Consider the following 12,559-nt stretch of genomic DNA (forward strand, 5'->3'; position numbering starts at 1 on the left):
ATTTTGTCTTGTTTTATATGTTTAATTTGCAAAATTTCCAATTTTGCCCCTTGTTCACACTTGATTTTTATTTTTCCTGCACACACATGCCGTCCAGCCCAATAATGGGTGTTTAATTTCCTATTTAGTCCTCCTTTAATTATTACTAGAGCTATTTAATCACATTTCATAATTTTGCACTTAATTCAATTTAGTCCTTTTTACCCAATTGACTACCAAAACCTTAAAATTTCTTGACTAAACTTTAATACTGACTTACTAGCACTCCATAAATATTTCTAAAAATATTTATGGCTCGGTTTATAAATTTGAGGTCTCGATACCTCGTTTTTAACCAATTTACTTGATTAATTCTTTTAAAATCGCAAAATTCACTAATTCAAAAATTCTTTTAAATTCGCGCTTGGCCCATAATTATTATTTATTAAAATTACTAAACTTACTCATTGGATTTTGTAATCTCGAATCACTGTTTTCCAATACCACTAAAAAATTTGACTGTTACATTTCATATGTTATTATTAAAGAAAACTATTTAGTATACTGTCAGTAGAGTTTTTAGACTCCACAAGCAAGGTCAGTGGTCCAAGTGTTCTATAGAGGCATAGTAAAATATTAAAAATTAAATACTTAAAAAAAAAGACACATGTAACTTTTTAAAGCTTATGAAATAAAAAAAGTACATTGTCATCTATCAAATACTCCTCTTATTATTAATTAGTTTCAAATCATTTGTTTCATTATTTATTATATGTTATTTTAAACATATCTATGTGTTCTAAATAAGCAATTTCCACAAGCATACGCATATATTATTTTATTAAAATGTATTCGACTATTAATAAAATATATGGATGTGTTTTGATAAATTGAAAAGTTAATCTTTTAAAAGTTAAGTACTAAATTTTATAATTACTAAATTTTATATTAAATAAAAGTTAACATAGTTATCAAACACAATTAAAAAGCAAATGGTAAACTACACTAGTGGTTATCCAACTATTAGTATTTTTTAATCACTCGATTAAGAAAAATTACAAAGTAGTCACCCAAATATTAGTAAATTTCTTTTTGGCCACCTTATTATGAAAAGTTACAAAATGATCACCAACTATTCAATATTGTATTTTTTTGTTACTAATTAACTAATGGTGACAATTTTAAAATTAACAAAATAACAAATTTAATCCTTTAAATACTGTGTGAATTTAATCATAACAATAAAAAATCTAATCCTCATGTTTTTTACTTTTGAGCCGCTGCTGTCTTTATATCAACTTTGTAGAGTTGCGTACCATTTAGGCATTCATACATATTAAACGATTTTATAATAAACAAAAATCCTTAAGAACAAACTAAAACCCAATTAAGCTAATTAAATTAATTCCCACATTATTGAGCATTTCTTATTAATTAAAAATTTAATTAAGTTGGTTCATTAATGGTTTCTGTCTTTTACCACGTTAATTGTAATATTTCATTTTCTAATAAAAATATTAAAATTATAGAATTATAAAAATATTTAAATTTTATATAAAATTAAAAAATTCAGATAAATTATAAAAATTTTACGATAGATTAAATCGAGAAGCTTAATTTATTTAATTTTTGGTTTTAAGGTTTAGATTTTATAATTATTTACTACCTCGTTTATGTCAATCAATTTTTTAATTAATAATTACTTATCCTTACCAATAATTTAGAAACAAGCAGTCGACAGCAGCAACTAAGTAGTAAGCATAGAACTTTAGAAAAGCAAAATATAAACATGAAACAACAATCTATCTCCGGTCAATTTAAGGGAAAACAATAATTTAATGCATTCCAGTCAATTATTTTATTCAAAATGTAATTGTATGTCCATTTACGCCCTAAACCATTCAACATTTCTTTATTAATTTCCATAATTTAAATTCTACTCATATTAGTTATTAATCTTTATACTTTTAACTCAACAATAACTATTAAATTCTTTAAGTTTTGATATTTCTAAAATATGACATGGCAAACATATTATCATATGTGTAATGTCACGTCAGTTTATTATTTCCACATGTTAGTCACTTAAAATCTTTAAAATGGATTAACGTCAAACATTTGCGTCAAGCTTGAAATTTTAAACTTTTGAAAAGTATAAGAACATAATATGATCCAATTGAAGAATTTGGGTTAAATCTATAATTAAACATATAGTATAGTATAATATAATATAATATAATATAGTACTAGTAATTGTATTTAACCAAAAATTATAATTAATTAAAATTTAATTATATTAAATAAAATTATTAGTATTTATTTATAAAGTTATAATGAATGAGACTCAAATATAAACAACGCATGGAATATTATTTGATAAATTATTAATATAAATTAAGTAACAAATCAACTCAATCTAAAAATACGAAAGAAAACTCATATATATTAATACATGGCGGGACAAATCTCAAAATTCCATAGCTATATTGAATCAAATCCTGGAAGCATTCAAATATTTTAAGCTGATTTGTTACTATCAAAATGGAAAACAGTCATTGTACATAACCAAAACTTTCAAGGACTAATTTTGCTTTTTGGTACCTACATAGGAACCATTCAACTTAAAAAGACAAAATGTTGGCATGAATAACATTACAAAAGTCTAATGGTCTTATCTCCAACTTTCTGATCAACTTAATGCATACTATAGCCAATTATTTTACTCAAAATATGATATGTGCACCCTTAAATGTCATCATATTTTTTTAATCAGAAGTATTCTTCATGAAGAAACATCCAAAAAAACACACACTTAAATTTGTCTTTTTTCTAAGGCTGAGCTAACTGATACGTTAAATTTGACGGCCAATTATTAAAAATGTGTTTTTATTATTAAATTTAAATAAAATTTTATTATTAAGCCATCATCTTTTCCACCATAGAAATCCCAACACACATCCTTCTAGCTGACCCAAATGGAAGATACCTAAAATTGTTGTCTCGATAACTAATGCCGGTTTCTAAGAATCTATCGAGCTGAAATTGAAGAGGATCATCCCACAAGTCAGGGTCTCTTTGCATGGTCCATACATTAATGAAAACCCTGCAACCTTTAGGGACATTATATCCTCCAATTATGGTGGTCTCACATGACAGCATCCAAGTAAACAAGTTGAGGTATATAAGAATCTTCCATCGTGTGTTCTGGTTTCCAACCACCGTATCTAATTCCTCGATGAGTTTCGGCATTTTATCTAGATGGCATAATAGTTCGATAATTATCCACTCAGTAGTGGGTATTGTATCTGTTAGAATTAAGTGACTCAAATTCTTATTTAAATAAAATATGATGGCAAATAAAATAAAAGTAAAATCCATATAGAACTAGATTTCTTTTATTTTATTTTAGAATAAGGCTTTTTAAACCTTATTAAACTCCATCTATTTTATATTGATTAGGATAAGGTGTTTCAATCCTACTAGAATATGGCTTTACAAGCCTATAAATAGACATAGTTTATTCCTCTTGTATTGATTCAATTTTTCGACATAGTGAATTTTCTTCTCCTCTGCCCGTGGTTTTTCCCGAAAGGGTTTTCACGTAAAATTTGCGTGTTCTTTATTTTTATTTTATTTTATTTTATTTTTTCTCAACTTGGTATCAGAGCTTCCAGGTTATTCATCTCAATCACAGTAATGGCGTCTTTGAAGTATGAAATTCTGCTGTTGGATCGCAACACCAGATTTGCGTTGTGGTAAAATAAGATGCAAGCAGTTCTTGCACAAATGGATCTGGAGGATGCCTTGCTAGGGATAGATAAGATGCCTTCGATATTAACAGATGAAAAGAAAAAGCGTAAGGATCGAAAGGCGTTAACACAATTACATCTGCATTTGTCCAACGAAATTTTACACGATGTGATGAAAGAGAAGACTGCCGCTGCATTATAGAAGAGGCTAGAACAAATATATATGTCGAAAACTCTAAGAAGCAAGTTGCATATGAAGCAGCATCTTTATGCTCATCGTTTGGAGGAAGGTGCGTCTGTACACGAACACTTAACAGTGTTTAAAGAAATTCTATCAAACTTGGAGGCCATGGAGGTTCAGTATGTTAAGGAAGATCTAGGGTTGATTCTACTTTGTTCGTTACCCCCGTCTTATTCAACCTTTAGAGACACGATTTTATATAGCCGCGAGTCTCTCACAGTTGATGAGATTTATGATTCTTTAACCTCGTATGATAAGATGAAGCATCTTGTGGTTAAACTCAACTCTCAGGGAGAGGGTCTTATTGTTCGTGGGAGACAAGATCGAAATGCTGATGATGATCGTGGTAGGACACAGGAACGGAATCCTCGTGGTAAATCTAAAGGTAGATCGAAGTCTTCAAACAGAGGTAAAACTTGTAACTTCTGCAAGAAGAAAGGGCACATTAAATCTGAGAGCTATAAGCTACAAAATAAGATTAAAAGAGAGGCTGCGAATAAAAAGGAAAAACAACCAGAAAATTTTGGTGAAGCTGATGTTGTAGAAGATTACAGCGATGGTGAACTTCTAGTTACTTCTATCAATGATTCTAAAGTAAGCGAGGAATGAATACTTGATTCAGGCCGCACCTTTCACATGAGTCCTAATCGGGATTGGTTTACAACTTACGAAACAGTGTCTGAAGGTGTTGTTTTGATGGGAAATAATGCTTCGTGTAAAATCGCAGGTGTTGGAATAGTTAAAGTTAAGATGTTTAATGGAGTTGTCAGAACACTTAATGAGGTTCGACATGTTCCAGAATTGAAGAGAAATTTAATTTCGTTGAGTACTTTTGATTCAAAAGGGTACAAATATACAGCTGAAAGTGGGATTTTAAAGATTTCCAAAGGTTCCCTTGTTGTGATGAAAGGGCAAAGAAAAATTTCCAAGTTATATGTTTTGCAGGGCTCTACTGTTACTGGTGATGCAGCTGTCGCTTCCTCTTCCTTGTTAGATGATAATATTACTAAACTTTGGCATATGCGCCTAGGGCATATAAGTGAGAATGAAATGGTAGAATTGAGTAAAAGAGGACTTCTTGATGGACAAGGAATTTGTAAACTAAATTTCTGTGAGCACTGTGTTTTTGGGAAGCAAAAGAGAGTTCGATTCACTAGAGGAATCCATAACACGAAGGAAATATTGGAGTATATTCATTCTGATCTATGGAGGCCATCTAGAGTGCCTTCGAGAGGTGGAGCTAATTATATACTAACCTTTATTGATGATTTTTCCAGAAAAGTTTGGGCGTTTTTCCTGAAGCAGAAAAGCGATGTGTTTTCCGCATTTAAGTATTGGAAAATTATGATTGAAAAACAGAAATGAAAACAGATAAAATACCTCCACACAGACAATGGCTTAGAGTTCTGTTCTGATGAGTTTAATAGATTGTGCAAGTCAGAAGGGATCATGAGACACTTGATAGTTCGTCATACTCCACAGCAAAATGGCGTTGCAGAACGAATGAACAGAACGATCATAGGGAAGGTTCGATGTATGTTGTCAAATGCCAACTTATCGAAGTCATTTTAGGCAGAAGCAGCCTCTACTGCATGTTTTTTAATCAACCGATCTCCATCCGTTGCCATTGAGAAAAAGACTCCATAAGAGGTATGGTCTGGTAATCCTGCTAATTATTCTGAGTTAAAGATTTTTGGGTGTCCTACGTATACTCATGTTGATAATGAAAAATTGGAACCGAGATCCATTAAATGCGTTTTTCTTGGTTATAAAGCTGGTGTAAATGGGTATAAGTTATGGTGTCCTGAAAATAGAAAAGTTGTGATTAGCAGAGATGTTGTTTTTGATGAAACTGCTATGCTACCTAACTTATCTCTTAAAGACTCTTCCAATAAAGAAAATCAAAAGCAGGTGGAGCATCAGATTAATACAGAGTCAACTCCTCAAGCCAGAACAAAAGTTGAGAATAGAGTTGCTTCTTCACCACAATACTCTATCGCCAAAAACAGAACTAGCAGAGAAATTAAACCTCCAAAGAAGTATACCGAGGCTGATCTAGTTGCTTATGCTTTAAATGTCGCTGAAGATATAGATGCGAATCAAGAGCCATCTAATTATTCTGAGGCGGTTAGCTGTGGAGACTCACAAAAGTGGATGTTTGTTATGCAAGAAGAGATGGAATCACTCCACAAAAATAGAACATGGGACCTTGTGAAACTTCTTAAAGGTAAAAAGGCTGTTCGTTGTAAATGGGTGTTTAAAAAGAAAGAAGGGACTCCAGGAGTTGAAGAATCCAGATATAAAGCAAGGCTTGTTGCAAAGGGTTACAGTCAAATTCCAGGAGTGGACTTCACAGATGTGTTCTCTCCAGTTGTTAAGCATAGTTCGATTCGAGCTTTGCTTGGTATTGTGGCCATGCATGATTTGGAGCTTGAACAGTTAGATGTAAAAACTGCATTTCTGCATGGAGAACTTGAGGAGGATATTACATGTAATAACCAGAGGGTTTTATAGTCTCAGAAAAAGAGAACTATGTTTGCTTGCTGAAAAAATCCCTTTACGGTTTGAAACAGTCACCAAGACAGTGGTACAAGAGGTTTGATTCCTTTATGACTTCTCATGATTTCAAAAGAAGTTGTTTTGATAGTTGTGTTCACTTTAAGAAAAACAGTGATGGTTCTTTTGTGTATCTACTTCTTTATGTTGATGACATGTTGATAGCAACAAAAGATAAAGAAGATATAAGAAATGTCAAAACCCAACTAAGTAAAGAATTTGAGATGAAAGATTTAGGACCAGTAAAGAAGATACTTGGAATGGAGATTCTCAGAGATAGAAAAACAAGTAAATTGTACCTAAGTCAGAAGGGGTACATTGAGAAAGTTCTTTGCAAGTTCAATATGCAGAGTGCTAAGCCTATTAGTACTCCTTTAGCAGCCCATTTCAGACTTTCATCAGTTTTGTCTTCACAATCAGATGATGAGATTGAGTACATGTCACATGTTTCATACTCTAGTGCAGTGGGATCTCTCATGTATGCTATGGTTTGTTCACGTCTAGATTTATCATATGCAGTCAGTGCAGTTAGTAGATACATGGAGAATCCCGGTAAAGAACACTGGAAAGCAGTTCAGTGGATTCTAAGATACTTACGAGGTACTGCTGATGTTTGCTTACAGTTTGGAAGAACTAAAGATGAAGCCATAGGATATGTTGATGCTGATTTCGTTGGAGACCTTGATAAAAGAAGATCTCTCACAGGTTATGTCTTTACAATCGGAGGTTGTGCAATCAGTTGGAAAGCCACTTTGCAGTCTACAGTCGCTTTGTCTACCACTGAAGCTGAGTACATGGCGATTACTGAGGCTTGTAAAGAAGCTATTTGGTTGAAGGGACTCTTTAGTGAACTCAATGAAGACCTTCAAATCAGCACAGTATTTTGTGACAGTCAGAGTGCAATCTTTCGTACAAAAGATCAAATGTTTCATGAGAGAACAAAACACATTGATGTTCGGTATCATTTTGTTCGTGATATTATTGCTCGTGGTGATATTGTTGTGAGCAAAATTAGTACTCGTGAAAATCCTACAGATATGATGACTAAGTCACTTCCTATAACCAAGTTTGAGCATTGCTTAGACTTGGTTGGTGTTCATTGTTGAAGTTAAACCCTTAAGGGGTTTTATGGAAGAGGTGGAGAACTTGTTTATTGAAAGTTCGCGATGAAGAACTTGTTCATTGAGAATTTGTGTCAAGGTGGAGATTGTTAGAATTAAGTGACCCAAATTCTTATTTAAATAAAATAAGATGGAAAATAAAATAAAAGTAAAATCTATATAGAACTAGACTTCTTTTATTTTATTTTAGAAAAGGTTTTTTAAACCTTATTAAACTCCATCTATTTTATATTGATTAGGATAAGGTGTTTCAATCCTACTAGAATATGGCTTTACAAGCCTATAAATAGACATAGTCTATTCCTCTTGTATTGATTCAATTTTTTGACATAGTGAATTTTCTTCTCCTCTGCCCGTAGTTTTTCCCAAAAGGGTATTTCCACGTAAAATTTGTGTGTTCTTTATTTTTATTTTATTTTATTTTATTTTTCTCAGTATCTGTACCAACGACCATAAGATCCTATGAGATATGAAGATTAATATTGCATGGTCCAAATGTAGGACTTAGTGCAAAAAATCAACTTCATTCTTATTTTTTGTCAAGTGCCAAAATGTATCATTATGCTATCAATTGTCAATGCCATGTTATTGCATTTTAATGGTGTTAATTTGGTACCTAAAAAAAATATCAAGTTGGCTTATAAATTTTAAATTTAGGTACCAATTAGGTTTAAATAATTTAGATAACAATAAATATAAATTGTCAAGTTCAGATATTCATCTATATTAACTCTAATAAAAATAAATATTCTCTAAGCCTTATATTTCTATTAGTGATGGTAAACTATAATAACTCAACTTTATTATTTAAAGTCTTATTTATTTTCTCACATAGTTAATTATTTTTCCACATAGTAAAATTATTTAACGTAGCATGACATATAATTTATGAATACGCAATAACCTAACATATTAATCAGTATTGCTCCAAATTAAGAAGTCGTGCAACGGGTATAGCAACAAGTGATTCTTTTTTCTTCAAAAAAATTCCAAATTTATCTTCTAAACTTAGCTTGGTCCCCTCTGGCAATCCCCATTCAAAAGAGTGCACCAAAGAGCCCAAGAGCAGCGCTACCATCTTCTCCGCCAAAGAAACCCCAACACACATCCTCCTCCCCGAACCAAATGGAAAAAACCTGAAATTGTTGCCTCGATAGCTAATGTCGGTTTCCAAGAATCTCTCGGGCTGAAACCGAAGAGGATCGTCCCACAACTCAGGGTCCCTTTGCATGACCCATGCATTAATGAAAACCTTGCAACCCTTAGGGATGATATATCCATCAATAACAGTGGTCTCACTGGGCACGTGGGGAATCAGCAATGGAGTAACCGGGTGAAGACGAAGTGTCTCCTTTATGACAGCATCCAAGTAGACAAGTTGAGGTATATGAGAATCTTCCATCATGTTCTGGTTTCCGATCACCGTATCTAATTCCTCGATGAGTTTCGTCATTTTATCTGGATGGCGTAATAGTTCGGTTATTGCCCACTCTACAATAGTGGGTATTGTATCCGTACCGGCGACCATCAGATCCTATGAGATATGGAGATTAATATTGTAAAATGGAAACTATCAACAATTTTGTGGATGTTATTAGGTTAAAGTTATTTACCAGAAGCAAAGCTTTCACTTCGTTGATGGATAAAGAGTTTTTATCATCTCCTCGGTAGTGCAGCTCCAACAATTGCTGCATAAAATCTTTGCTAATTTTTTCCTTTTCTTTTCCATCATCTTCAATTTTTCTTCGGTTCTTTATCATTGATTCAAAAACCCCATAAAACCACGACAATTGCTCCTTCGCTTTGGATTCAATTCCTTGTAAATCAAATGGGGCGAGAATTGGGAAAAGATCAGAAACATTCGGTTTTGCAAATGTTCTTATAAGTTCATCCAATCGTTTCCTCATCTCAATCAAATCTGGCGATGTATCACCCCATAGCGTGCACATTATCACTCGTAGAGCGGTTGCTGATAATTGTTGATATATGTTAACTGAGGAACCAACTTTTCCTTGAATCTCCTTCACCATTCGTCGAACCTCCCGTCGATGAAGCACGTAGCAAGCATCCAAGCTTTGTTTACTCATGATTTGGCAAATAACAAGCTTACGCAGCCGGTTGTATCCAGGACCGTTGGGTCTCCATAAGATGTTGAGTCCACCAAATGTGCCGACGACCGCGGCTGCTGGAACGTCATGGTTAGCAAAGATGGCATCCTGAACTTTGAGGACCTCGTTGGCAAGTGAAGGCGAGTTTATGACTATTGCAAACACGCTCCCCATCCGAAGTTTGAAGATGGGACCATAGATCCGAGACAGGTCTGAAAAGTAACGGTGCAATTCGGGTTTAATGAAGGGAAGGTTTCCTATTATAGGCAAGCCTAAAGGACCAGGTGGTAGAGGTGGGTTTATTTTGGTGAATTTCATACCCCACCACCACCATGCAAAGCAGAAAATTACTAGTGCCGCCGCCGTAAGAGGAGCAAATTCAGGGGCATGGCAGCCCCATGACCAGCCTTCGCAAGCAAGAACTGTGTGCTTGTTGTATAAGTTGGTCATAATTGGACCCTAACAATTGTCTTATCTCTCCAAGATTCTATGAGACTATGAACTTAATAAATACTTGTAAAATATTTTAGTCAAAATATCTATATCCAGAAAACGATATTTGCACCCTAAATTATTAATTAACAATTCTTTATTAATTTTGACACCGAGTTTAATGTATTAAAAAATTATATGCTTTCAGTTATATTTGATATTTTAACTAAAAGAGAAAAATTATTAACTCAAAACGTATAAATGTTTAATTAAGATTGTTGCGGATCAAGTCTTAACTCGATTGGTATGAGTATTGTTGTTAATGTAGGAGGATGTAAGTTTGAGTGCTCTAAAGTGCATTGTCCTCACTGAAAAGAGTTATAGATAATTTTAGACATTATGTTAAAATAAAATTTCTCATATTAAGATGAGATAAAACCTCTAGATTATTTGAATTTATGAAAATACCTATGGTTATACAAAAATAAGTACAAATTCATAAGAAAATAGCTTATATAAAATTATAAGAGAATATTCAGTGTGCTGTTAATGTATGAGTTTCATCCACCATCAATTAATAATACCATGATATATATATATATATATATAAAGAGTAAGCTATGGTTAATTATTTTGGAAACAAATCTATTGAGTCAATTATTTTATTTAAAGTATATAGATTCAAAAATAACATTACGTTTATATGCATCTTAAACTTTTCAAACAATTCTTTATTAATTTCGATAATCTAAATTATACCATTTTGAACTTTTATGGAGGAAACATGTTTTCATATATAAGTCATGCACTTTTTTTTTTCACATTATACTTAAAAAATTATTTTTATGTACTTTTAAAGGTAATGATGAAATTGATAAAAAAATTATAAATGTTGGGAGCTAAAAATCTATTTTACATAAATAAAATTAACACAACTTTTTGAAGTCAAAATTTTAACTAATAATTGTAAATTATAATTATAGTTATCACAATTTTTCCTATATTTTATGCTTAAGAATTCTATTCAAGTAACAACTCTATTTTAAAATTAGCACAACATTTTAAACTAATAGTTATAATTTATATTCTAATTAATTTTAAATCCGTAATTATCACAACTTCTATTTTATTTTAACTTTTTAACTAATAATTTTAAATTAAATATTATAATTATTTTTAAATGTGAATTCAAGAATGTGATGAAAAATAAATGATTTTCTCATCAATTCAAAATTTTTCTAAACTCGTGCTTTTATACATAATAAAAACATAAAATCAATAAAAATTTAAAATATAAACAGATATAAAAATTAGTTCCTAAAATAATTTAAAACAATAAAATTGCAAACAAAACTGTTGTTTTATTGTTATTTTTCCACTGTTTTGTTATTGTTCCTCACTGTTTTGTTGTGATTTCATTATTATTATGCTACTATTTTGTTGTTATTATTTGCAAGTTGTACAGCCCTTGTTTTATTATTAATTTTACTATTATTTTAGAGACATTTGATTGTTAAATTGCACATATCTTATTACTATTTAAGTATAAAGATTTTTTAAAATTATTTTTAATTCATTGGAAAACATTTATTTTAGCGTTTTTAGTGTTTTTGATGTAATATATTTTTAAAAAAAATTATATAAAGAAATTTAATACGGGCGAGTCGGGCCGAGGTTTTAGCATTTTTATCCGAACTGAAATTGGGCAAAATTTTAGGCCCATTTTTGGGTCGAGCCTATCAACTGGGCCTAAAATTTTGTTAGAGCCCGGCCCAACCCATGAATAACTCTAAACACACTCTAATAAAATATATGTTTGAATATAAACGCAACTATTGCAGTAAGATGAAAATGAAAATGAATATTAAAGATATATAATATAAATAAAATTATGAAAAATATATTTATATTAAATAATAAAATCTAAGTTAAATTTATATTTTTTATCAAAATTATAATTAGAAATATGAAAATTATATAAATACTAAAATAACATAACATAAAGGGATAAAATGAGAATAGCCACAGAGAATCGTGAACGTACACTCGTAGAATCAACATTGCACAGTAATTAGATGCCGGTTGTCCAACAGCTTCTTCCGTTTACTTTTCAAATACAAGATTTCCATGTGGTTGAAAAACCAAATTTGCATTTCAACCCAATATTTAAAAAAAAAAATTTATGTATTTGGCCTAAAATTTTTATTCCATAATTAAAGATTTTTAAAGCAAAATATTAATCTAGAGTTAAAATAATAATCCAAAATAAAAGAATTAATAATGTAAGGTTGAGATTAAAACCAAGTTTTTGCTTTTTCATTTTCCCATGTTTTCACGTTGATTTCCGCCCTCCAAAAATATATAACGGTAAAC

The 12,559-nt window shown here is 31.4% G+C and overlaps 1 protein-coding gene across 1 annotated transcript; it reads right to left on the reverse strand.

Annotated features, from left to right (window-relative positions):
- Positions 1-8,445: 8,445 nt before the first annotated feature.
- LOC108455366 (carnosic acid synthase-like) lies at positions 8,446-10,430 on the reverse strand. The gene is made up of 2 exons (XM_017753937.2): positions 9,260-10,430; positions 8,446-9,180 (listed from the first exon to the last, which is right to left on the reverse strand). Exons 1-2 carry the CDS (start codon positions 10,202-10,204, stop codon positions 8,563-8,565), a joined length of 1,563 nt encoding a protein of 520 aa, XP_017609426.1. The 5' UTR covers positions 10,205-10,430; the 3' UTR covers positions 8,446-8,562.
- Positions 10,431-12,559: the final 2,129 nt, after the last annotated feature.

This window comes from Gossypium arboreum, chromosome 11, assembly GCF_025698485.1.
Source record: "Gossypium arboreum isolate Shixiya-1 chromosome 11, ASM2569848v2, whole genome shotgun sequence".
In the NCBI taxonomy this organism is placed as follows: Eukaryota; Viridiplantae; Streptophyta; class Magnoliopsida; order Malvales; family Malvaceae; genus Gossypium; species Gossypium arboreum.